This window comes from Acanthopagrus latus, chromosome 23, assembly GCF_904848185.1.
Source record: "Acanthopagrus latus isolate v.2019 chromosome 23, fAcaLat1.1, whole genome shotgun sequence".
NCBI lineage: Eukaryota > Metazoa > Chordata > Actinopteri > Spariformes > Sparidae > Acanthopagrus > Acanthopagrus latus.
The window spans coordinates 21,230,997-21,256,757 of NC_051061.1; the positions used below are offsets into that span (position 1 = coordinate 21,230,997).

At 41.8% G+C, this 25,761-nt stretch overlaps 3 protein-coding genes across 7 annotated transcripts in view; 2 read left to right on the top strand and 1 right to left on the bottom strand.

Moving 5' to 3' along the window:
- Window positions 1-6,429, bottom strand: part of dnm2a (dynamin 2a) — a 29,889-nt gene extending 23,460 nt beyond the window's left edge. For 3 of the 4 annotated variants that reach the window (XM_037088042.1, XM_037088040.1, XM_037088041.1), the window contains exon 1: window positions 5,950-6,110. In XM_037088042.1, coding sequence (XP_036943937.1) covers window positions 5,950-6,110 — 161 coding nt within the window. Of the gene's footprint in view, window positions 1-5,949 lie in introns of all 4 variants that reach the window. The other variant, XM_037088043.1, reaches the window with a different exon arrangement.
- A 51-nt stretch (window positions 6,430-6,480) lies between these two features.
- On the top strand, window positions 6,481-10,356 carry qtrt1 (queuine tRNA-ribosyltransferase 1). The gene is made up of 9 exons (XM_037088046.1): window positions 6,481-6,922; window positions 7,030-7,098; window positions 7,228-7,366; window positions 7,480-7,674; window positions 8,038-8,176; window positions 8,275-8,350; window positions 8,467-8,576; window positions 8,931-9,015; window positions 9,807-10,356. Exons 1-9 carry the CDS (start codon window positions 6,635-6,637, stop codon window positions 9,957-9,959), a joined length of 1,254 nt encoding a protein of 417 aa, XP_036943941.1. The 5' UTR covers window positions 6,481-6,634; the 3' UTR covers window positions 9,960-10,356.
- Window positions 10,357-10,670: 314 nt separating this feature from the next.
- The window catches only part of LOC119013477 (potassium channel subfamily T member 2), a 41,738-nt gene continuing 26,647 nt past the window's right edge, over window positions 10,671-25,761 (top strand). For both annotated transcript variants that reach the window (XM_037088036.1, XM_037088037.1), the window contains exons 1-4: window positions 10,671-12,332; window positions 23,774-23,853; window positions 25,003-25,105; window positions 25,366-25,428. In XM_037088036.1, the coding sequence (XP_036943931.1) occupies window positions 12,244-12,332; window positions 23,774-23,853; window positions 25,003-25,105; window positions 25,366-25,428 (335 nt within the window). In that variant the 5' untranslated portion in view covers window positions 10,671-12,243. The remainder of the gene's footprint in view (window positions 12,333-23,773; window positions 23,854-25,002; window positions 25,106-25,365; window positions 25,429-25,761) is intronic.

A 25,761-nucleotide genomic window follows, 5' to 3' on the forward strand; every position in this document is an offset into this window, starting at 1 on the left:
ACATCTGGTGGCAATCACCATCCTCAGACCTGGAATAATCAAAGCAGAGCTGAGCATGTCACTAACCCACATTCTCCTTTTCCTCCCCACGGCCAGATGTACAGGCTTTGAGGGGACTATGGTGGTGCTCAGCCTGCCCTCTGACTTCAGACTGGAAGCAATGTGTCAGCCACAGGACAGGAGAAAAGAGAGTAGCCACCATGCTACATGCTGCCTGCTTTTCCTACACTGTAGTCAACAGTGGGGAACATTCTGGACGTTCCTTACATCAGCAAAAATCCACAGGTCTGTGGTTCAGCACTGCTGCTGTGTCATGCACATAATGCAGGAGCACGCAGGCATTTGTCCACACGGCGGACAGTATAGAAAGGCCTGGATGAGGAATGGGAGGAAGGGAGGCACAAAGTTAGGGATAAAGAACAACATGGCTACGGGCTGGGGGAGAGGGAGTGGAGACTGACAGTAAGATGCTGCTGAGAGGGCCGAGCAAGAATAACATCCTCAAGAAACTGTTCAACCACAAGCAAAAAAAAAATTGCAATTAATGGATAGATATTGCGATATGAGTCAGGATTTTAGAACTTCTACATTTTAATTTTTACTGAAAAAAAGGGTGTGATTTTTCACTGGGGTCAAAGAAGCACATGCTATAACATCTGAAGAAAATGATTTGTACTTCAGGACATCTCTGTAGGACAATGATCAATTTATTAGCATTTATTAATTATTTATTAGCACTGGGCTGAACAATATGGTTAAAGAGCTGCAATCGTGATATGATTCACTCAACTATTAACATCATAATGTGACATTTGTGAGGGTCTGTACCAAACATGTAGGCTACTTCATTATAATGCTGTTTTGTGACACATTTTACCTTCATCAGAAAACTGCAGCTTCTTGCAATTTGAGTATTGCCCTTGGCCATAATGTGATTTTGATTACTTCAATTAATTGTGAAGCCTTACTGCAACTTTACTAATGCAGGTCTTCAGTTACAGGAAACTCTCACTGAATTTTGAGTAGTCAAGTGTCACATCATTGGCTCACAAAGCTGCAAACTGGTCAAGGAGGCATTGCAATAAAATAAAGAGGGAAAAAAAAGGTTTAACCATTTGCTCAAAAATACTCCTCATAACATAAGTGCAGAATTGAACCAATCAGTCTTCATTGACAGAATCTGAGACACAGCAGTGGCATATTGAAAAGAAGCAAGAGGCCAGGATTACATTATTGATGCGCTGTAAATGATAGACGAAGCTGAGCAGATTGTGTATCGTGTCATGCATTATGGATCGCTGAGCAAAGAGCATCAGTCTGTGAGCCACCCTCCCTCTATCTCAAGAGAAAGCAAAAGGGAGAGTAGGGCAAGAGGAGAACGGGAGAGCCAACTCCCCTCCCCCTGCCTGACTGCCCAACAGCCTCTGCCTCAAACTGGCAGAGCAACTGCGAGGAGCCATAGCCCACAGCTGATCCTCCTTTTCCTCAAGTCTACAGAGGCCTGGCAGAGCCCGTTTTCAAACATGGGAACTGGTGTGTGAAACTCTGAGGTCATGGAGAACTCTCACGGGAGGGTGCAGTGCATAGAAATGTGTCTGTGGTTTGATGGGACTTATCCCATGGGCCTCTGGTGTGGCAATGAACATATAATTATGGCTGCCCGCATTCCCCCACCACACTGTGTCACTGAGGGTACCAAGACGCATCGCTAGGGAGTAAAGCCTTTACAAGCACTACCAAAATCCAAGTGCTCAATGGAAAATCCCTTTGCTCTCAGTCACTTGGCTGTCTGAGCTTCTTCCTCACAGGGATGTCCACTGTGCTCCACACAAGCATCCAAACTTCTGGACATATCTGTTCAAACTCCTTTATACATATATATGTATATATCCATGCCACTTTTCTAAAAAGTAATCTGCTGTTACAAATGGAGAAGGCCAGCAATGGATTTAATGCCACTTCTCATCAAATAGGTATTCAAGACGCTAAAATTGTCATATTTGGTCGTATTAGAGCAACGCAGAAAAAAAAATGTTTTTAACAAGGAAAAGTTTTTAACCACGATGCAGTCTCAAAATTAGGACAACTGGTCCACACCTTAAAAACTCCTGGTTTCTCAGTCGTTTACTTGCACAGATCTGATAAAAACCTCCACCCAGGCCAGCTTGCAGCGCTAGATATGATGTCTTTTCTCTCCCCGGGGGCAATGACATCCCACCACAGCCTAGAATGGAGACACAGGTCTGATCATCATCTCTAATGTAAGGGTTAATGATGATCCAATAAGGCATGCGTTAAACTGCAGACGAGCCAGTCACAGAAAACTGAAAAGTGAAGAGAAATGTAATTCTGCATAAATTGGCAAATGTACTACAATCAAGTTCTTGTCTCCAGAATCTATTATTCTCATCATCTTGTAAGATTTTTAAAAAAAATCCTGAGTATTCTTTTGACGTCTTTGTTCATTTTAGCAGCTGTTGGTGTCATATAACCTGTTGATCAAGAGTGGCTAGAACGGGATCAGTCTGGAGATTTTAACAAGCTCTACAATGTACACATAACAGTGGCTGTAGACGGGTATACGCTTGCTTTTCTCACAAGATATCCATGCCAATCAGATTTCACAGTGGAAATCTTGAATTATCATACAAATAGCATGTGTATAACTCATAACACTGATAATGTTTATTTTGTATAAGCAAGCATAATATCAGTGCCATACAGCCGTAACTTTAGTGATTACTTAGACCTGCATCTGTTATGGGAAATAGTAATTACACCTAAAAAAGTCTACAGCAGATTTAAGTATATGTAATGAATGCACAATTAATGTACGTTTAATGTCTCAGCAAAAACTTGAAAAGGTGATTAGAGTATTTTTAAACCCTGAAATTGGTACAAACCTCAACCCAAACCTGCGAGTAGCTGCAACATTACCCTTGAGGGCAACCGTGCTTATTATGGTACATCCACTAAAAGTGCTAGTTTTGGCCACTGGCAGGCTGAGGTTGTTATTCTAAGCATCAGACAACATTAGAACCTTTTGTTGATGAGGGAGATCTTTTTTGTTTAAACAGAAACAAACATAATATCTCTCCTTCTCTTCACTGTCACCAGACTCTGTTGACAAAAACAGTCATTTCACCTCATAGAACTAAGGACTGGTCCTGGTCTACAACTGCCTAGATCAGTTTTTTTCTGTGTTATTGTGCACCTTTGGTGTTTAACACGTTAATTCAGTGTGACCTAACCCTTTTTTTTAATTTTTATTTTATCTTGATGACAACTGACAAGCCTGCATACCAACAAGGCAACAACACATATACACATGCCCCTACCATAAGCCAGAAACATTCACAAATACACAAGGCTGTTGAGCCAGAGTGATCTGATTAGCTTCTGTCTAGCAAAGAATGCATGCCAGCCAGCTCTCCAGTAAGTAACTTGCAGGGAACCAATGCCAAAATCACATCTCCAAGATGGGTCAAAACAGCACAGTGAAAAATCTCAATTTCCCCTGACCGGCCGGGGCTGAATATCAGAAGTGTGACAACTACACATAAATTACGGTCCAGCCCTGCCCTCCTCCCTCCATCACAGCCAGGAAATATAAAGCAGAACATAAGCAACGACAGACGTGCATATCATGATGGCACAAAGTTTGCCAGTTATAGAGAGTGAAGCAGTAAGTGAAGCCACTTGATCATGACATTAATGTGGAGTTCAGGCAGAAGACAAAAGGAGGAGCATTTACACTGTGACTGAATCATAGATTCTGTGGTCTGAAATTTGCCTCTTCCCAGCACCAAGTGACTCTATTTCTGCTGTCCTTGGTGCCAGAGAAAGGAAAACAGTTTTTTTTTTGCAAGCCTGGGGGTACAAGGATGAAGCCAGGCTCTCACACACATCACGGTCCTCACCATAACAGAAGACATCATCGACTGGGAAAACCATGGAGTAATCAGTACTGACAGTCTCTAATTGCTCAAGGTTCAAGTCTGTGTCTCCACAGAGAATTTGCTAATCAATTGTCTTACAACACTTATCCTTCATTGTTTTCTCCAGCACATGATGGAAAAAATGGCTGCTAATGAGCTCAAACAAGCCCTTATATCAACAATGAGTCACCCCCACCTGCTGCTATAGTGACTCCACCTTCTAGCTCTGACTTTGACTTTTACTGTTCCACATTGTAGTACAACAAGTTCACCTTCACAGAAGCAACAGGAATACAGAATAGCCACAGTACTTTCCATCTTTTGGATAAAAAAGGTGGGTAACACTAAAGTGCACTACTGACACACACTTCAAAAGTTAGAAGAAAAGACGAGCATGTATACGTATATGCGCCATAGCAAATCTGCATTGTGTTTGTTTAACTTTTCCACACATGGGTGTGTGTTTGCCCTGTCAACAGGAAGACAGTGGAAGGTCTGCACACATAATGAAATTGACGTCGCCACGAAATGTCTCATGATAATTACAGCTGATGTGTGTCAGGTGCTCTCACAGTGCAAAGTCCCACTCGTCTGAATTAATGTACACTGAGTGGTAGTCTAATCTGCGTGTGTTCTTGCCCGAGAGAAGTTAAGAAATGAGCTCACTAGCGTGTTTATTACCAAAGGCCTGTCTGCTTTCCATCTCAATATCCTATGTTCTTCCTCCTCTTCAGCTGGGCGGCCTGCATGCATGTGTGTGATTGTGCGATCACTGTGCGGGCTGGGTTACACACACACGGAGTGTCTCTCAATAGGGTGGAAACCTGCTAAACAAGCTGCTTTCAACTGGCTTGTTTTGTTTCCTTATCTGCAGGGTGATCTCACTCACTGCTGATGTGGGAGAGGACAACAGATGCAACCCGGCGAGGAGCTCCATAGTTTGACCTTCACACCACAGAGAATGAAGAAACATCAAGACCATTTCCTTAATTTGGACAGAAACGGTAACAAAAGAGGAAGCTGCTACGGGAAGTTGTGTCTGCTACAGACGTGAGCTTGTTTTGTGCAATGAACTGACACACTTTTGAACAATACTACTTTGAAGTAAAAAATGATGCATGACCAAAATGTACATCCTTTAGCTCCGCCTCTATTACTTAACTCCACTGGCCTTCTCAATGACATGTTTTTACCCTCTCATATAAATAAAAACACTTATCTAACAACACAAGCCTATGACCCAATACAAGTCAAATCAAGAGCTGTGAGTTGCAGACAATCACTTGTAAATATAACCTCTGTGGGGTTTTCTGGGTGTGGCATGGAAATACAACTGGAAGCACAGGAAAGCACTCCCATTCAGAGCTGGAGCCAAACAGACAATGACAAAACAAGATCAACTGCACTGTGATTTCTGAAATAAAGCAGCGAAATTTTCACTTTAAGCACTCTCTCACTTTCAGAGGAGGAAGATGATGCCGCGGACGCCTGCCTCAGTGTGTTTTATATATATATATATATATATATATATATACATATATATATATATATATATATATATATATATATATATATATATATATATATATATATAGTATTTAGAAAGTACAATTATTGTGAAAGTACAATTATTGTGAAGAGTAATAAAATGACAATGGATCAGCCCACCACAGTAAAGAGCATATTTATACACATCATAGTTTGGAGAGTGCTCGCAAAAGTAAGAAAGCCTACACGAGCTCTCGCAATAAAATATCCTAAACCTCAGTGTGTTTTGGCACGTAAAGGACGCATTTACGTAAAGTTGTTGAACCTGCAGCAACTTCACCATCAACGCCGGTTTACGACAAGTGCGTAGCTCAACACTGACGTTACGTACCGGTGGAGATAACGAACATATCAAACCTGCTGGAACATAAAATACCCAGTTCGACTATGTTAGACCACGCGAGACACCGTATTAGCTATGAGGTCACCTCAACGGTTAACTTAATTGGTCGTGGTAACTCACCTGCCGACGAAATTTTCCAAGACTGAGCTTTTGCCAGCGCTCTGTCCACCGACCACAGCAATCTGAGGAAGATCTAAATTGCAACTCTGGCCAATGGAGCTGAAAGCGTCTTGAAGCTTGTTAATCAGGGGAATCAGGTCTTCCATGCCCCGGTTCCCCATGGCTTCGTTAGCTCTGTGAGCCCCTTCAACACAACGTAGACCAGAGGCTAAAGCTAGCCGCGCTAACTATATAGGTAACGTTAGCTTAGCAGCAAGGTGCTCTCGGGTTACTCTGAAGTGTTGAGTTCCGCCGCTTCAAACAGCTCGGGCTTTTGTTCTCTCCTTGAACACTTGAGCGGTTACCGGTAATGCAATTCACACCAATATCATTCCGTGTTCTTTCAAGCGCATTAACTCAATACTCGGTCAGTCGAAACGGACGGAAAACTCGCAAAACAAAACTTCCTACACAAACACCATCCGGTCAGGGGAGACGACATCCGATCGAAACCGGTGAACTACGACCCGCCTCTTGTCTGTGAAACCATGTTGTTCATTGGCTGATTTTGTTGCCATTCTGCGAAAAACACATTCTGATTGGATATCTATAAAGGCGTGTTCTACGCTCGAAACGAATAGCTCGTCACTGATTGGTCAACGCGATTGTCAATGTCAGTTGGTTCGTGTCACGTGTCCAACGCAACATGGCTGCTACCACAGAGTGTGGAGCCGATTCAAATATGTTAGGAAACAACATGTCGCTGAAGAAAGCTTTCTCTGCGGCTTCTCCGCTCACTCTGTGTGTTATCGCCGAGTGCCCGGTGACAAAAGCAAGAGCCTGTGATCTTATACTGCCACATTCTGACGTCAGCACCCCGGTGTTCATGCCTGTCGGTACCCAAGGCACTATGAAGGGAATCACCGTGGATCAGCTGGAAGGTCTTGGGTGTCAGATATGTCTGGGGAACACGTACCACCTGGGCATGAGACCGGTGGGCAATGCTGCACTGATGGCAGTGCTGTTTTCCTTGTTATTCATTTGACTTCATAAGTTTTCTCTTGAGAATGTGCTTTTCCATTTTAACTCTGCCACACACAGGGACCAGAGCTGATCGAGAAAGCCAGTGGTTTGCATGGGTTCATGAACTGGAAGAGAAATCTGCTAACAGTGAGTATAGCTTTTTTCTAAACCAATCAATCACAGACAACAAAATAGTTAAATGCAAGGGGAGATATTTTATATTCACAAATGTACAAGAGGTAGGTGATCTTTAAACTCACTTTCTTCTGCTTAAAGGACAGCGGAGGGTTTCAGATGGTGTCTCTTGTGGAACTCTCGGAGGTCACCGAGGAAGGAGTGAAGTTCAAGTCCCCGTATGATGGCAAAGAGATTCTCCTAAGTCCTGAGAAGTCCATCAGCATACAGAACAGTCTGGGTCTGCAATGAGTAAACCAATTTGCATCAATAATAAGTAATAAAGATTTGGAGCTTCCTCTCAATTTCTTTGTGGCTGAAAGACCATGTCCATGTTTCTCTGTCTTCTTCCAGGGTCAGACATTATGATGCAGCTGGATGACGTGGTCAGCAGTACCGTGACCGGACCACGGGTGGAGGAGGCAATGCACAGATCCATTCGCTGGCTGGACCGATGCATAGCAGCCAATAAAAATCCAGACAAACAGAACCTTTTTGCCATAATCCAGGGCGGGTTGAATTCAAAGCTGCGCAAGGCCTGTCTAGATGGTAAAATAGTTGTTTTTTACAAGCATGCTGGAGGATTGCACATATTTCGATAGATCCTAAGAACATGTTTTAATGGCTTGAAAATCCAGTTAAAATAATCTAGAGCCACCATATTAACTACAATCACTCCATATATCCTCCAGACAGCTTGAATAGTAACTTCTTCAAGTGTCATGATGTGTAGAGGAATCCAGTAATAAAAGATATGTACTGTCAAAAGTTAAAGGGAAAAATATTTGTGCAAAGATAGTGGCAGCAATGTGCATGTTAATGTCAGGTCTTGTAAACCAACAAGTTTGACGGTGAGTGACTGATGATACGGCCGTCAACTTGTGCTTTAGATATCTTGTCTTTTTCCTGTAGAAATGACAAAACGTGATGTTCCTGGTTTTGCCATTGGCGGCCTGAGTGGAGGAGAGGAAAAGGATGACTTCTGGCGGATGGTCACACTAAGCACCGACCACCTGCCACGAGATAAGCCTCGATATCTCATGGGTGTAGGGTATGTTTGCCTCTCTGCTGAAAATATCTCATGAGAACTGTGGCATTAAACATGCTTCATGATTTTTTTTTAAATTGTATGATCCTTATGTGCTGCAGGTATGCCGTGGATTTGGTGGTGTGTGTAGCTCTGGGCTGTGATATGTTTGACTGCGTGTTCCCCACCCGCACTGCAGTAAGCTGTCTTCACCTTACAGATAATCACTTTTCCATGGTCATTTAGCAGATAGAATTCAATTTCCCAAACAGATTGAAACTGTGTTTCTGACCGTCATCTTTGTCCTCCCTCAGAGGTTTGGCTCTGCCTTGGTGCCCTGGGGATCTCTTCAGGTTAAACAAAAACAGTATGCGAAGGACCTCCAACCCATAGACCCAGACTGCCAGTGTCCCACCTGCAAGAGGTAATTCAAGAACAAACCAGAGATTATTGTGTCAGTTAAGCCTGGCGATTTAGCTCACACAATGCGCATTGTTCCATTGAATTCTAGAAAACAATCTTGATGGACAATTAAGATGTAAGAGGAAAAATATTATTTTTTGATTTTGGGATGGATTGTCCCTTTAACTGGTTATTTTGATCAGACAATGCAATAATGCAGTGTGTTGGGAGAGGCAGAGGCTTTAAATGTATGGAAAGGTATATTTTGTGCTGCAGTTTGATGCCAGTGGCACCCATTGTTTAGACATACACAGTCTGCTGCAGGACCGTATTACTGGGTGACAAATGTAACTGATGAGCCTGCTGTCTGTTTCAGACACAGTCGGGCTTACCTCCACGCTCTGTTCAAGAGTGACACCGCAGCCATGCATCACATCACCATCCACAACATCGCCTATCAGGTCAGTATTGGAAATGACACTTAACAGTCAACATCATATCAGAACCGAGAGACTGAATAAAAACAAAAAAGCAATTTACCAATGAACATAATAAAGTACCTTTTTACGCAAATTGTTTTTTCTTCCAGAAGATTTTAGACCAAAACAGCAAGAGTTTTTGTTTTTTTGCACACTATCAACCCATTTGACTTGAAAGCTGAATAGAATTAAACAATAATTAAACAATAAGTGTGTTTTATCAGTTTATTAGTTAGTATTAAGAGATATCAGCTTACATAATGTGTCCCAAATGTCTAATCGCTCCAACAGAAATCTGACAAAAGATAAAGAACTTCACAAATGTATGCGACACAATTCAGATCGTGTCCTCGCCTTTATCCTTCTGTGCTCTCTGTACCTCCAATGTGGTACAAACTTGCTCTGCTACTCTGACATTATCAAAACAATGAAAGGTCTCTTCTCGTGACACGTGTCCCAAAACATCACATTCACGTAAAGAGAGCTTAACAGATACTGTCTGATTATGCAACATGTTAATTTCTTTATCAAGCAGGGAGGCTGTTGCGATGTCAGTTTTGTCTGGTCTGTTGAGCTTTGACTCTACCACTTCGATCCAAACTGTTCCAAATGTTAATGTCTAAATAGTTATAAGTGTTCTTTCTGTTTACTGTGAGGATGCTGACCCGTTGTTGACCCGTTCACTCTAAAGTTGCAGAGGAGTCGTTGACTTCCCTCCGGAGATCAAGATTTACATTTTTTCACTTGGATTCATCAAACGTTTCTCTTTGCAGCTCTCCCTGATGCGCTCTGTGAGACAGAGCATCATCGAAGGCCGATTCCCCGAGTTTATACGGACGTTCATGAAGCGAATGTTTCCCTCTCGTGACCAGTATCCCAGCTGGGCTGTGGACGCTCTCGCCTCCGTCAACGTTACACTGGAGTAGAACCAGAACCACAGCTGCTCTCCAAATGGGTGTATAACTGTCAAACAGTGACTGAGATTTTATATCTTTTTAAATGACTCTTTTTATGGATGATTGTTTTTTTTCTACTCTTTGTTTATACTTGTATATGCATCGCCGGTTTTGTTGGCGATGAAGAAGATGGCTTTTGATCTGAAGGGAGAAAGCCTGATTGTCTTTTTCGCAACAACCTTCTTTACTCAGCCTCCAAGAATTGTCCTCATAGTACACATTATCATAATGTGAGACCGAATGGGGTTTAAATGAGGTTTGAAACACATGAACTATCTCCTCCGATATGCTCAGACAGTTTTGTGTTGTTACCATGGCTACACAGTTGGCCCACCCACTTGAAATGAAACGTCTTGCCTTCCTGTCAGCCTCTTTTTGTATTTATTTTCTTTGTGCCTCAGTACATTAAAGAGGTATTTCATTTTTGCCACAGGCACAATATTAATACATGCATATGTATTCTGGTATTTTAACCCACATCCTAACAGACTGGTAGATGTCAGCTGTAACTGTTTAAACTGATAAATGAAGCTCGCTACAGATTTGTGTGCTTGTGTCATGTTGACCACCAGAGGGCAAAATAGACAAAACTAGAGCCAAGACTGACAGTGAAACTGAGTGATTATGCTGTATAAGTTTTCTAACAGAGTTAACAGCAGTTCAGCTTTCTCTTAGCACAAAGTAACCTTATTACAGTGAGATTAGACGTATGATCCGAAATGTTATCAGAATGATTCACAACCTAAAGTCAGCATCCATCGAGGTAATTTTAAATCATTGTTATCTGTCGTCATTCCTCATTTTCTCATCATTTCATTTGGCAGTAATCCTTTTTGAGTCTCTTAGGAGGTTTTTGTTCAGTGCTTCCAGAGGTGCTGGTTTATCAAGGCCCCATTTGTGGGTGATTAATATTAATCAGTGTAAGTTAATTTAAATAACACCTGGTGCCTGTGGCTTTGAGTCAACAGTCCTCTGGAGTGCCACATTTGAATTTCATTACAGCTTTCTGTCATGACCACAGGCTCTACAGGATTAAATCTGTGACATGTATTGAGTGGCGGGCAAACAAACATCCAGCACAGCAGTGAAGTGCTACAACACTTATGATGGGTTGGCTGCAAGTGCTTATTCTCTTCACTATAAGTATAGCCAACTTAATTATTCATAGGAGGAGTTCTGCTTTGAAAAAAGTGACTTCTTATTGTATTTCATGGAGAGCCCACATTCAGAGGAGCTTCCAGATTGAAGTAATGATTGTAACTTTTTTATATAAATGACAGTATTATGGTTATTTGTGATGAGAAGAGATTTTTTTTCTTTAATCTTTTGCTTCCACTGTGTATTTTTAACAGCACTCAGAGAAACAGTCAGCAGGATTTAATAACATAAACTGGATGTGTTCTCATGTATATTTCAGCAAGATGGTCCCCAACATGTCATTTGTGCCTCCTTAAACTGACTCTTAAAAAAAGATTTATAACTCCATATTATTTTATTTTCATAGAAGCCCAGTTAACATTACAGAAAGTCTCCGTGCAGAAATAGAAAATTAGGCGTAAATTTGAGCGCTGTTGAGACTCACGACTGAGATGCGCACAAGTCTCAACAGAAGTCAGCTAGAAATATCTGGGCATCGTGTGTGTGTGTGTGTGTGTGTGTGTGTGTGTGTGTGTGTGTGTGTGTGTCAGTTTTATTATCATGCAGGGTTTCAGCAGCGTGTAGACGGACACCGCTCTTTGTAGAATATTAATTATTAATTTTTTTTAAACGCCTTTGTTTTTGTGATCGATGCTCTTTTTTTTAGGTTATTGGTGAAAATGAAAAGTCGTCGCAACAGAAGCCCACAGTGTGACGGTTGGTTACACATTTGCAGCCAGTGCGTCCATGCGTAGCTTAGCCCGGGAGGATGCTGGTGTGGAGAGAGACAACCAGTTGCTCTCCAGCTGTCAGTGTGAAAGTGGAGCCTCCCCTTATACGCACCGACGGATGAACATCCTCGACCTGTTGCCTCGGCGGGAGCAAAAGTAGAGCTGCATTGTGACGGGAGCCAACAGACGACAGAAGTTGATTTTAATATTGACGGGGGGAAAGGTCGAAGACGATGCCATGAGGTGTATCAATGTGTTGGTTTTTGATCTCCTTTTTGAATAGCAGAAGCAAGAGGAACGGAGTTGGTTTTGGGGGATCCACCTCCTTGGTGTGGAGGTGCGGTTTGCGGTGATATCTCTCCCTCTGGGCTCTATAGAGGAGGACCATGGTCGAACTGGAGAAGGAGGTGCTCCCGTTGCCCCCTCGGTACCGGTTCCGAGACCTGTTGCTCGGGGACTGGCAGACCGACGACAGGTAAGGATGCAGCTGCTTGCATCGTTTACGCACGGCGCGCCGAATCCGATGCGCATCTGTGAGCCATGAGAGCATCACAGCACCTTCCTTGTCTAAAAACAACAACAACAAAAAAAAATAGCAGAAAGTACTTATTTGTTCCCCTCTGTGATCTCGTTGATTCTGGGGTATGAGTGTGTTGGAGTAATTCACTGCCAGCTGTGCAGCTCTGTTGTTATGGAGGCTGCAACAGGTTTCCTTGTTGCTTGAGTGCGCAGCGGCGAACGTTGCTAATCCTGCTAATGATCTATATATCCCATAAAGGCATTTTACAGATGAGTATACAGATAACAGAAACACACTCGACAAAGAACGAGAAATGAAATATTAATTTTGGAATATTTCTTTTTTAAATTAATTTTCATGTCGTATAAGGAGCAAATCTTACAGGTACATATCTGGAACATCAGAGAAAATTCCTTTGGTTGCATCGAGCAGGAAGGAAATGAGGAAGCAGCCAGTGAGGTGAACGTACAGTTGGATATTTATGATCCTCCTCATGTCATAATTCCTGCGCTTTACAGTGAACCGCCTGCCACCTGCACAGGCAATTTCAAGTGGGTGCTCTCTGTAACTGGCAATTAACCTTTGCTTACACTCCATTTACAGGGCAGTTCGACGTGCTATAGATATGCATTGCTTAATTTGGCTCTTTCATTATGCCCCCTAATAGAAAACGCTCACCTCCATTTCACGCTTGGTGTCTCTTGTTGCTCGGTTGGCTTTGGGACTGAAACACTTGTGGACTTGAGTGGCTGTTTCAAATCCGATAACTGGCAAATCTTGCGACTGAAAGCGTGGAAGAGATCAATCAAAGTCCAGTCACTGGAAGGGTTTATTACTGAGGCAGTGCTGCATGTTAACATAAAGTCCTGTCTATAATGCATGTCATATTGTTGAAACTATGCAAAAAGCATCATTCCATTGTTTGTAATAAATCATGCAATGTTCTTGTGAATCTGAAACCCAGTATGTTCTGTACAGCTGAGGCCGACGCAGGCCTGCTCGCCCCGGCTGTGCTCCTCTGGCCTTCTGTAATTTGTCAGCTATTGCCCAAGGACTAATGTTTCCAAACCAGAGTGCAGTGTGTGTGTGTGTGTGTGTGTGTGTGTGTGTGTGTGTGTGTGTGTGTGTGTGTGTGTGTGTGACCTCACTCACCTGATTACAAAGGTTCAGTGACAGGGGTCGCTGCCTGTTTCTTGGAAGAAAAGAAATGACTATTTGTAGTCCAGGCACCTCAGTCTTTAACAGAGATGAGGAAACTTGAAGACGGTTGACAACGACTTGATCTTTTGATGTGACAGAAACAAAAACAGGCGTACAGTTCAGTGACAGTGTGGCTGTGATTGCTTGTGTTGTATTGGATGCTGCTGAGGCAGTTTGAGAGGACTGTGTTTGTGTGTCAGTGCCAGTGAAATACCCTCAAAATGCACGATGTGGATGAGTGTTCAAAGATATCTCGGTGTCAATCACTTTAAGAGCTTTAAAGGGTACTGAGATTCAAATAAAACTTGTGTGGGCTGCGCATGTTACATTTGTTTTGTCGTGGAGCAGCCAGTGTGCCCGAGCTGCCTGCTCCACATAGAGAGAAGATCTCAATTATGAGCATTGTATCCAGCAAAATAGAAATTTAGCCCTTTGTATCTCTGATGTGTGGAACTGTGTGTTTGCCAGTCTCTCAAACTCACTCTGTGTGTGTGTGTGTGTCAATGCAAACACTGCTTTCATCTACAAACGTCAGGCGCTTGAAAGAATGTGAGAGGAAGAAGAGAGCGATTCTCAGGTTGGGTCAAGATGTTGATCTCTGTGCCCGGGAGAATTAGTCGCTATAAAATGGACTGATTAGAAGCAAAGCAGAAGCTTTGATTAATAGTGACAGAGAGCTTAATTACAGCAGAATCACACACACACACACACACACACACACACACACAGTTTATCTGCCATGGTCCATTAATGTAAGCAGTAGCCTTTAAAGCAGCATCCCCAAAGAACCAAACGGCCCCGTGAGCTCAGGTGCACAGATCACTCCATACAGTATCACTAATCAAAATGTCAACATGTGCATGCATAACTTATCTCCCTGACACATATGGGGACAGTCCGCTCTGGGAAAACTAACATTATTGAGCCCTATAATCCCTCTTCTGTCATCCTCTGTGGGCCTTCCTGTCCTCCTACCCCCACCGTCCCGCTCCTCCATACATCTTAGTTCTGATTGAAGTGCCATAATACGACGTTTTCCCCCTCTCAAGCACTCTCCTGAAACCTGGTGGAATGCATTTTGCTGAAGCTGTTGAAAGGCTCTTGGATGAAGCAATTTTCAACAATTGATTTTATAATTTATTTTACACATCTCCTATCCCACTTAGTACTATCACTGGTATCTATGGTGCCTCCTTTTTCCTCCTCTAGCAGTATATGTATTTTCTATTTTAATTTTTTTTGCCCTGTGGCACTGCAGCTCCAGTGTACATTTATAAATATTTCATGGTTTAATTTGAATTGTGCTTTTTTTCATGCGGTAAAATATTAAAAACTGCAAATACAATTAGAAGTTGTCTTCCACAACCCAGCAGTGGCTGTATCTATTTGTATGTCAAATTGGAACAAACAGAGATTAAATTTGGCTCTGTTTTTGTTGTACAGACTGAAACAAGCTTTCTCCCCGGAACAGTGTTTGAATAGCTGTCTGCTGCTAAAAGATTGGTTACAGCTGCCAATTATCTTCTATCTGAGTAAGTTCAGGGTTGCGCCTGATAATTGATCAGTAAGTGAATGTATGTCCTGCCGGTACAGAAATGTGTCAAGGACGGAGAAGTGGGAAGATTTTAACGACACAGTTCTGAATACACTGACACCATTTATTTAATTTATTTTTTTGGTGGTGAGTCAGAGGCTTCTGTTTTGAGGAAATGCCAGATGACTAAACAATTAAATACCGATCTTTGGCAGGCTGATGACAAGGATTTTACCAGTCAAAGGAGCTGTCTGGTTTTTTGGCTAAAATAAACATGATATCAAGACCTGATTTCTTCTTGGATGTTTTTTGATATTAGCAGTAGTCTTTTAGTTTGTGTAAATTTTATCACAGCTTGATTAAACACACTACAAAGAGTTTTAAATGATTATGAACAGTCTCAGTTTCTTAGTGATGGGGTGATAGGGTTAGCTCATAGCAATTCATCCTGCAAACAGCTGTGTTTACAAAAGAAAAAAACTAATACAAATATGAATGTCTTTCTTACAGTCACTTCCGAAACAAAAGCCAGATAAAGATCTTTATGACAGGAGTCGATGGAGAACTGCTCTTCCACAGAATCAACACCGGTGGAAGTCACTTGTAGCTTTCCTAAATCTGTAAAGATAGCGTTTTTGTGTTCACCGAAACACCCCCATCTTCCTATCTCTGCTGTTGTCAGACATTTTTACAGTGTGAGAATTCTCAACGGGTTGAATTTTTTGGCTTAATGTGCTGCAATTACTGTGCTCCAGCAATGCAGAGTAGATGGCTTGTTCATAACAGCCTTCAAAAACACACGACTTCCAGCACGGCTCTGCTTCTGCCTAATTTGTTTGAAGTAAAACGAAATACAACAGCGTCTCCATTGCTCCACAATAGAAAGCCTCAATGGGAGCTTTTCCTCAGAGTCTAGGATTATCATACAAATGACAGCCTTTTGTCCTCAGAACAATCTGTCATCGGCTGTCGCTTCCAAATCTTCCTCATCTCTCTGTCTCGACTCTCCACCAGCCTTTCTCCCCCATGCTCCTGTTCCCTTTCCCTCCCCCTTAATTCTTCCAGTCAAGCCTTAATCTAGTAAGGCCAGTGTAGAGCATAATCCATCAATATTGTCGATATTCATGCCCATTATATGCTTTGACTTCACTATAATGTGAACGCCAGAGTCCTTTAACCAGCCTTCCAAGGGCTCATGTAAGTTTCAGTCTTATTGATAATAAGACGGTTTGAAAAGCTGATAGCTATCTCTGTCAAGAATTGTAGAATCGTGGCTGCGTTATGCATCATGACTGCAGAGCCTGAGACTTGGCATCAAGGGTGGTTATTAAAATACAAATGGCTGGTATGATGAGAAGAGTCACTCTGAACTCACTGTGAAGGTGATTTGATCAGATATGAGGCTGGGTGAGAAAGACCTCATAACTTCTTTTGTGAGTCATGTGCTTCACCTCACAGTCATATCAGTCTGCCAGAGACAAATTGAAATTAACTTAAAGGAACCCAGTTACTAATGGAAATTAATTGGAGGGCCTGAAATAGTCGATCGGGAAAGCTGGGCGCCAACGGTGGTGTAGGCGAATGAAACCGAGCATCAGGCCTGACGAATGTCCCCTTCTGTTAATTAGAAAAAAGCTTATAAAAACAACATCCTAATTAATACTAGTGAAGAGGACATGTTGCCACTAGGCCCGAACATTAAAGAATGGTCCATTTGAGATCAAAAGAAAGGGCGAAGTGGGAGGATGGAGGGCTTATATGAGTCTGGGCATGATCCTGCTGCAGAGAACAACGTGCGTGTGATGCCAGGTGAACATGAGCCCTCGCTCTCTTTGTGCACAATACAGAGAAAATACTACCTGAAGGCAATCAGAGTATATTAAATTTAATTCTTTGTTCCTTGAACTCCAGCATCCCCTGTATTGACTATATATATATATATATATATATATATATATATATATATATATATATATATATATATATATATATATATATATATATATATATATATATATATATATATATATATATATATATACACACAGAGACATATTATCTTTTTTCATTGTTATCATGGACGAGCAAAAGCCTGAGGACATAGAGAGAACAGAGTCATTGGTCAGTGGTTATCTCGACTGATGGTTCTTTAATTTATACAGCTGTTTTTTTTACCACTGGGCTTTATTAAGCTACTTATTGAAGTTCCTAACCAGCCGTTGGGTTAGAAAAGCACTGTCAACACTTAAGAGCCTTCCTGCTGTGGAAACTAACACAGCCATGGGGCCGACTAGCATGTGTCTGAGCACTTGGGCCATGTTGCTTAAAGGCCCAATGGCATCAGAGTGGGGGCAGGGAGCTGCGGTGCCACGCTGTTGTGTGGGGATCACAAACACAGTTGTCCACTGATCGCAGCTCCCTCATTCCCAAAGTGTGTTAGCTGAATACACTGCAGGACTTTGGAATCCAAGAAGCTCCAGAGACACCAGAGGACAGAGAAGATTCCTCTCATGTTTCGCTGGTTTTGCGTCATGCGTGGCATCCTGAATGTGGTGATTTGAAGATGACGTTGAAACAGATTGATATCTCACGTTTATTTGATCAAATGCGCACATCTGAGGCTAATGTAATCTGAATGAACAGGGAGATAGAATGTCATTGGGTGGCTTTTGATAGAGCCGCACATCAATTTAAGCCATATTGTGTTTCGTCACTTAGAGATGAAAGGGTAGTTTATTAGCAAGACACACGTGGACCCATGTTTTTCCCATGAATTCAACAGTTAAGAGGAACTGATGGAACTGTGATTTGTGCCTCCTGCAGGTAAACAAAGGAGACTACATGAATGTGTCAGCATATCCTCCTCCAAGCAATAAATAGTGAACGATCGTTTCAGGAGAGGATGAGGCGAGGCTGGTTTACGTCAGGGAGCAGTAGGGAGGAATGGCTGGAGCATTTCCACTGATGATGTATGGAAAGTCTGAATCCATGACAACACAGGGTTGTTCAGGAAATAGCTCTGAGTAACAGCTACAGTGCACACTTCCTTACTGTTAATATACAGTGGGAAACATGACATACTCATTGTAAATGATGGCTGTCATTTCCCTGTTGTGCTTTACCTCGGCTAGTGTGGTAGAAAGAGATACTGTAGGAGGATAGATGCGCGTACGTCATACGTATCTACAGTAGGAGTGGGCGAACTGATGATTTCAGATCATGATCCATTTTGAAATTCTCCATAATCTACTTTTCAGACATTTTTGAAAGTATCCAACCGAAAAATCCAATCCCCTCTCTTCAGGTCTGCCTCTACAACTGCTCTTCTGTAACACATGAATGTTCACTGCCTGACACACAGACACCGACTGCTTTCTAGCTATTGCTGACCAGCCGGGAGAAATGTAAGTGACTAGTTTGCTACATTTAATAAGCTAATAGATATATAAAATAAACAACTTGGTTAAAAAACTATATTCATATAAACACAGCAGTCATGACAAACTTCAGTCTGAAAAGGCCAACCAGCACGACAGTTACTCCTTACTGGTCAAGCTGTGTGCTTTGTGCTAACATTAGCTGCTAAAATAGGCTGTTGTGGCTCCTTTCTGCAGTTCAGGGGTTGTGTGCTTTGTGCTAACATTAGCTGCTAAAATAGGCTGTTGTGGCTCTTTTCTGCAGTTCAGGGGTTGTGTGCTTTGTGCTAACATTAGCTGCTAAAAGAGGTTGTTGTGGCTCTTTTCTGCAGTTCAGGGGCTGTGTGCTTTGTGCTAACATTAGCTGCTAAAAGAGGTTGTTGTGGCTCTTTTCCTCTGTTCAGTGGCTGTGGGCTGGATCTTGATTCCAATTAAATACATTGTGATATTATGTTTTGGTCTGATCGTCTACCACTATTGCACAGTGGATAAAATGGTAGATAAATCGGTCACAACACATATTCCTTATATTTTATTCCAACAGGAGAGAAAGAGACTATTAAGGTATCAGCCATCGTTATTATTTAAGTTCTGGCTTTTTTCAATGAAGTGTTAAATCCGTATGTGGCAGAAGTGTTCTGTCTTTAGCGAGGATGTGTACTCTCATTTTTCATTTTCTGATACGTGTGATGGTTGTGTATCTGGGTCAGGGACATGCTGTCCTGTCAACCGTTGGCTGGGTGAAGCGGTGAACACCTCGCCTTCCTGTAAAGCTGTAAGAGTGACCCAGTGTTGATGTGCAATTTATTTTCCTCTTGTTATCCTATTGAATTTCTCCTGCTCTCATTTGTGTGTCCTGCTTTTTCTTCGCTCTTTAAGATGTGCCCTCTTTTCTCAGACTCTTGTCTCATTTTCATCCATACATCCTCAAGAAATACAGTGTGCTGACAGATAAGCTTCAAACTGGTTGATGGTAATTAGCAGTTCTCCATAAAATGGTTTGGGATTTAAATACCTGGACACTTATTTATCCTTGTTTACATATCAAAATTATGCATACTGCTGAGAGTGTAGATTGACAGGCAGCAACAATCAAGGAGAGATCTTTTTATTTATTTAAGATTCATTCTTTCTCTTTCCTTACAGCATTTTAAGTAACACTGTATTTCGTGATAATCATATTTAAAACAATAAATAAATGCAACACCCTTAATAAGACATATTTCTTGCTTTGAATGAAGTATTTTAATCTAACAATAAAAATTATTATGATGTTTTTATAATTAAAGCATGTTTATAGTCTAATCAGCGGGCTTATTATCTTTTAACTAATGTTACAAGCATGTAAATATAAAGAATACAGCATGGCAAAATATTTATCATTGATGACTTTTTTTCCAAAGCAATAATCCAAATATTGATTTCCATTGTTGCTTTCTTTTAATTAATTAAACCAAACTAAGTAACAGCAATGACATCTTGTCAATGTGTGTTTCTGCAAACCACAAATATTTTTTGTGAAGATGCTGAACTTGTGTTCTGGTTTAGGCACAAAAAAACACTTCATAGAGGTTCAGAGGACGTGTTTAGACTTAGAATACCTGTATCAGTTGCCACAAAGACAAGATGTCCAGACATCTTGTTAAAAATAGCTGGTGTGTTTGCACTGTTTGGAAATTGCCCGAAGGTCTCACCAAGAAAAAACACCAATATCCAGTGGTTTCACACTTGTAATTGTTGAAAAGACATCCTGAACTGTGGCTACTGGCTTGCCTGTAATTTCACCACCATCTCCCCTACACCTCCTAGTATGAACGTCAGGTGATGAATATGTAATCTGAACGTAATATGGCACGTTTTGTAGAAATGTCAGCGTAGCATGTAGCCCATGACCTGTACAAATGTGAACATATCAGTGATTTGCAGAAACGCCACCTGTCAACATTTTATCTGTGACTGGACTGATTAAATACAACAAACACTGATATTGCCGATCTTATCATGAGGTAGACGTTTCCCTTGGTCGCCTCAATTCTATCCTTTATTTTTCTGCTTCTCTGCTATGAATAGTATTTCTGAGGTTGTGTGTGGAGGTTGTGATGAGCCAATGCTGTTGTGCACGCATAGATTTGGGTTTCTTTCGTCTCTTCAACTGTGTCATTAGATGGCCAGTGCTGTGTCATTATGGAGCACAGGCATGGGTGGAAGCAGCAGGAGAACAAGGTTCAGAACTCTCTCTCTCTCAAAGATCCTCCTCCGCATGTCCCCCTCTGTCTTTCCGTCCATCTGTCTGTGTCTACTTATCTGTCTGTATTTTTGTCTGCTCTCTCTCTCTCTCTCTCTCTGTCTTTCACACTTCAGCTATCAGAGTGTACATGCAAAGGCGCAAATGCAAATTTTCTCCCCAGGCTCCCCAGGTTTTAAATTTCTATGCTGCGCCCCCTTTCTTCATGTTCTCATGTTTCCAGCAGTTGAAGATGCTGTTTCCTGCTTATTAAAGCCCGTGAGGTGATCTTAGATACTTGAGAATAATGAGTTTGACAAACCTGTATGCAGAGCAGACCGAAAGAGAGGGGACCCTCTTTGAGGGTTATTCTCTGGTGTGTTTTATATGATACTCTGAAGCAGTTGTCCCCTAATCCAGCGACATGTGTTTTTATTCTGCACAACAGCATCCCAGAGCAGTTTTTTCTCAACAATTACCTAATCATTTATTTTCCTTGGGGGTGCTGCTATCTGGCTATTGCCCAGAGGTGCCACTGTGATGTGCTTGTGTCTCTTTTGTTTTGAAATAATGTACTTTATGAGTTTTTAATGTGTTTTTTCTAGCCCATCCTCCCCTCAGATTAAAGATCCCGACTCTAAATCTATCCCACAGCTCAACTCTTTATTGGGCTATATTTCCACTTTATTTTTCATCCGCTGTTGTACACTCAAGTGGAAAAGCTCGCTCTTAGAGAAACACATCACAGGCAAAATGACCTCTGAAATGATCCTCTTCTCCTGGGTAAGGATCACAGCTTCTTTACACTGAGGTTGGAGAGGGTTTAAGGACTTTGATGAATGAAGCAATCCATGGGTGGCTTGATATGAGAGTAAGTTTCTTAAAACAATAAACAGCCAGTCGATAAGTAACTGAACAATCAGCAAAGGATAGAAAAACACTGTCATGGTAAGATGTGGCAGTGCAGTAACTAATGGATTTGGTTGTAAAAAAAAAACAAGGACATAAGCTTGAGGGGAAAGCGAACATTAAAGCTCTTAAGATTTTGGTTTGTTATGAGGATGATAACCCAGAATTTGCCACTGCGGAGCGCTTTAAAAAGCATGTGCAGTGATCTCATCAGACCCAGCTGCACTTAGCTGTTGGAAATGTGCTAGATAAACACTGAAGCTCTTATATAAGTATGTTTTCTTATCTGAAGAGAAAACAATGTCCTAATCACTTCTGACTGACAAGAAGTTTTAACTGCCCGAACTTGTACAGACCACAAAACCATGATGCAGCACGGATGTCTGATTTTTCTTACTGCTGTTACTTTCTGTTCCTGGTCACTTACATCCTCCAATCATAAACCCTTTGTAGTCAGTCAAACTTTGATTTGGACCGAGAGGGAAAATCTTTCTGATTAGCACAGTGACATTATTTTCATCCCATGTAGTCTCTTACTTCCCAGCTCTGCTTTTCCTCTCGGATGAGTGATAATATTTACATTAGATAAAGGGGTTAATGGTGACCTCCTCTTATTGCCACCATGGTACTGACCGTTTGACTGCTGTCACCACACACGGATACACATGCACACACCATCTTTTCTTGCTTTCCCTTAATGTCTGTGACTACAAATACTGCAGGGCGTCCCATCACTCCAGTAATTCCTACAGTCATTTTTATAACCAAACGTGCAATTACACACCCCTGGGCTTTTGTGAGCCTTGAGATCTGTGCGTATCTACATGTCCGTCTGTTTTCCATCATGTGTGCAGAAGCCTTATTGTTCACAGGCTGCTTGGAGCAACAACAAAAAAAAAAAGAAAAAAGAAAAAAGAAAGGAACCGTCAACAAGCAGGCTATCGGCTTCGATGGCTGAACACACTTCACAAGTATGTGTTTGCCCACATCTGCTCATGTGAGAGGAGGAGGGAAAAGACAACGAATCCCGTGTTGCCATAGCAACAAAGAGGAAAGTTACCCCCAGCCCCAAATGTAGCTGGAAAAAGTGCGCCGTCGGTTTCGGTCTTCGTGTGTCTGAACATGTGGGCTGCTGCTACAGCGTCACTCCGGAACCCTGGGAAGACCCACCACCCCCACTCCCTCCACTCCGCAACCCCCCACCATCACTTCCTCTTCCTGCAGACAGGAGAACAGATTGCAGTTGTTCTGCTTCTCTTTCATCTGTCTGGAGACCACCAGCGAGGCGAGCCTGGCGTTTTTCATCTGCAACCTGAGTCATCCACTCTTCCCTCCATAGGATGAAAGGAAAGCTACCGAGAATTCTCGCCTGAGGTGGTCAGACAGGAAATACAGTCACCCTCGCTCCTGCTGGTTGTGCGTCTGTCCACATGTAAGAGCTGTCTGAAGAGTGTCTCTTTGTCATGTTCATCATGTCTCTCTCCATGAGCGTCCATGTCAGATGGGCGTGCGAATGGTCTAATAACCCTAATGACCCCGCTGCAGGTGTGTATTTGAGGCCTGTGTGTGTACAGTAGGTGTGTGTGTCCCTCTAACAGGAGGGTGCCAGAATGGAAAGGGAGAAAGAGCAGTAATTATGGCCTCCCATGTTCAGCAGAAACATCAGAGGGAAGTAATTTGTTGCTCTATATTTAATCAGTGGAGATAACGAGACTGACTGCAGCTGTCTGGGCCTATGGGCAGGCGGACAAGCGGGAACACCATTTCCTACAAAACCCATTAGTCTTTAATGCAGCCAGACTCGGGGTCTTATTTCCATACTTTTCAGTGTTCAAATAATCATTATCACCCTCTCTATCTCCAATTTGCTCAATTGTGCACTTTTTCTTCCTCCACCTTTTATTCTTTACGCTTTTGTCTCCCAGCCCACCACTTGTTTCCTGTCTTTTGTATCCAGTCTTGACTTCATAGAAGAAGTGTTTCATCCCTTCAGTCACCTGCAGCGCCTCCTGCGTGCTCTCTTTTTTGCTCTTGCGCTATCCTTATCTCCCTCTCTCTCTCTCTCTCTCTCTCTCTCTCTCTGTCTCTGCCCACCTCTCCATCCATCTCATAGGGTGCAGGTAGAGTTCTATGTGAATGAGAACACTTTCAAGGAGCGCCTCAAGCTGTTCTTCATCAAAAACCAAAGATCCAGTGAGTTGCCTTTGTTTGGGATCACTCTGTCCGTAACTAGTTGGGTGCTTTTCTTTCTGCTGCCTGTTTTTCTGACCACATGAGTTATTCGTACATTTAATTGAAGAGATGTGTTGTTTTTTTTGTTTTAGTGAGTGGTGTGTTGTCATACTTGCATTACATTTGATCACCGTTAAAACGTATCCACTCCTTGTGACTGTTTCATAATGTCTGTGTCGTGATTGCGATGATCAATGGATTCATTCATAGAAATGTCATGTTTTTTTTGTTTTGTTTTTTGTATTGTTTGTTTGATTTTTTCCCCTGCATGCATAAAGTCATCAAGTAGATTCCAAAAACAATGTGGACGCTGTGTAAAACATGAATAAAACATAATTTGATAACGTTTCTTGACATAAACAAAGATAATTTATTTAATGTTTTATTATTCATCAACTGTATCAGAATCAAAATTAGAATCACTTTTATTCCTAAGTAAGTTCTCACATATGGGGAATTTGCTGTCGTCTGTAGGTGCAAAAACAACAAACGACAAACTCAAAAATAATTTTAAAATATGCTAACATAGTATCATGATGAGTGTGACAGGCGATGGGGCAAGTTTCACCAGCCTGTCAAACACATAATTGTACAAAGAACTGTGTATAACTCGTTAAACGCAGTTCGTTTGCAAATTATTATATTCTGCTTTTATTTACATTTTGCACATCGTCCCAACTATTTTGTCAAGGTTATATATGTAAATATAAACATGTACCTTGTATGAGATACCTGTCTATTTTGTTCTTATTTTGTTTAATATTAAGTAATTATAGCTTTCACCTCTTTTGAAGGGATTCATAACAGCTTAGGTAACATTTTTTAAGAGTGATATAAATGTAGCTGTAAGGAGTTGAATAACTAAAGCAGTCAAGATAAATATAAAATGTTCTGTTAAATACTTGTATTTCTTTTCCAGGTGCATAGAACATTACCCTACTTAAAACAATCCTCCGGCGCTTTAAAAGAGATTTTTTAAATTATGCACGAAGAATATTTAAAACTCTTCTTACCATCTTTAGAAAAAAAAAAAAAGACAAAGAGGAGTTGCTTTACAAAATGTGGCTGCTGATTGCTATTTGTATTAACTGTCTTCCTTTTGCGTTGCAGGCCTGCGAGTGCGAATGTTTAACTTTGCTCTGAAAGTGCTGAGCTGCCTCCTCTACATCGTCAGAGTCCTGCTGGACAACCCACAAGACGGAAGACAGGACTGGTGAGAGAAAATGTTGAGAACGGGGGGCTTAATGAGGTGAAACAAAATCTCTGTCAGCCCCGACAAGCGAGTAGATGAGATTACAGTGTGTATGGAGTATCAGATGAGAGGACAGGAGGTGAGATGATGTTAAGAGAAGAGAGGGCTGGGGATGCAATCAGGAATGTAATCAGATATTTGGACTGAGCTGAGTCCAGTTTTGGACGAGGGGTTACTTTCATCACTGTTTTTGTGTTGCTGTCTTTTTTGTCCCCCTGCAGTGTGAGCGGAGTGAACTGCACCAAACAAAACAATTCATCGCGTCCCTGCAGTGAGGTTGACTGGTAAGTCTCTAATTAGGAGTGATGGCTTCAGCCTGCAGACAAGGCCCATGAAACCACACACCCCGGAGGACCTGCATCTCCAACAATGGCCCCACCGGTCGGAAACGTTGTATAACACAATCAATGCAACTTCACTTAATTGAAGCAGTTCACAATGCTGATACTGAGCATTACAGAACCACATTCATTTGTCACAACCCGGCTGCATGGATTAGCTGTCAACATAATATGTATGTAGTGCCTGTGTAGCCTAATCAGCAGTGATCTAGTGGAGATAAAGCATGTGATCTACAACAGCAGAGAGGGGGAGAGCAACCAGGAAGTGCACACGGA

What these genes read in the sequence shown, in the direction of transcription:
- qtrt1 (XM_037088046.1), top strand. Translation starts at nt 6,635, where the DNA reads ATGGCTGCTACCACAGAGTGTGGAGCCGATTCAAATATGTTAGGAAAC. An exon ending in TGTTCCCCACCCGCACTGCA is followed by an intron (nt 8,351 to 8,466) that starts GTAAGCTGTCTT and finishes GTCCTCCCTCAG; the next exon opens with AGGTTTGGCTCTGCCTTGGT. An exon ending in CAGTGTCCCACCTGCAAGAG is followed by an intron (nt 8,577 to 8,930) that starts GTAATTCAAGAA and finishes TGTCTGTTTCAG; the next exon opens with ACACAGTCGGGCTTACCTCC.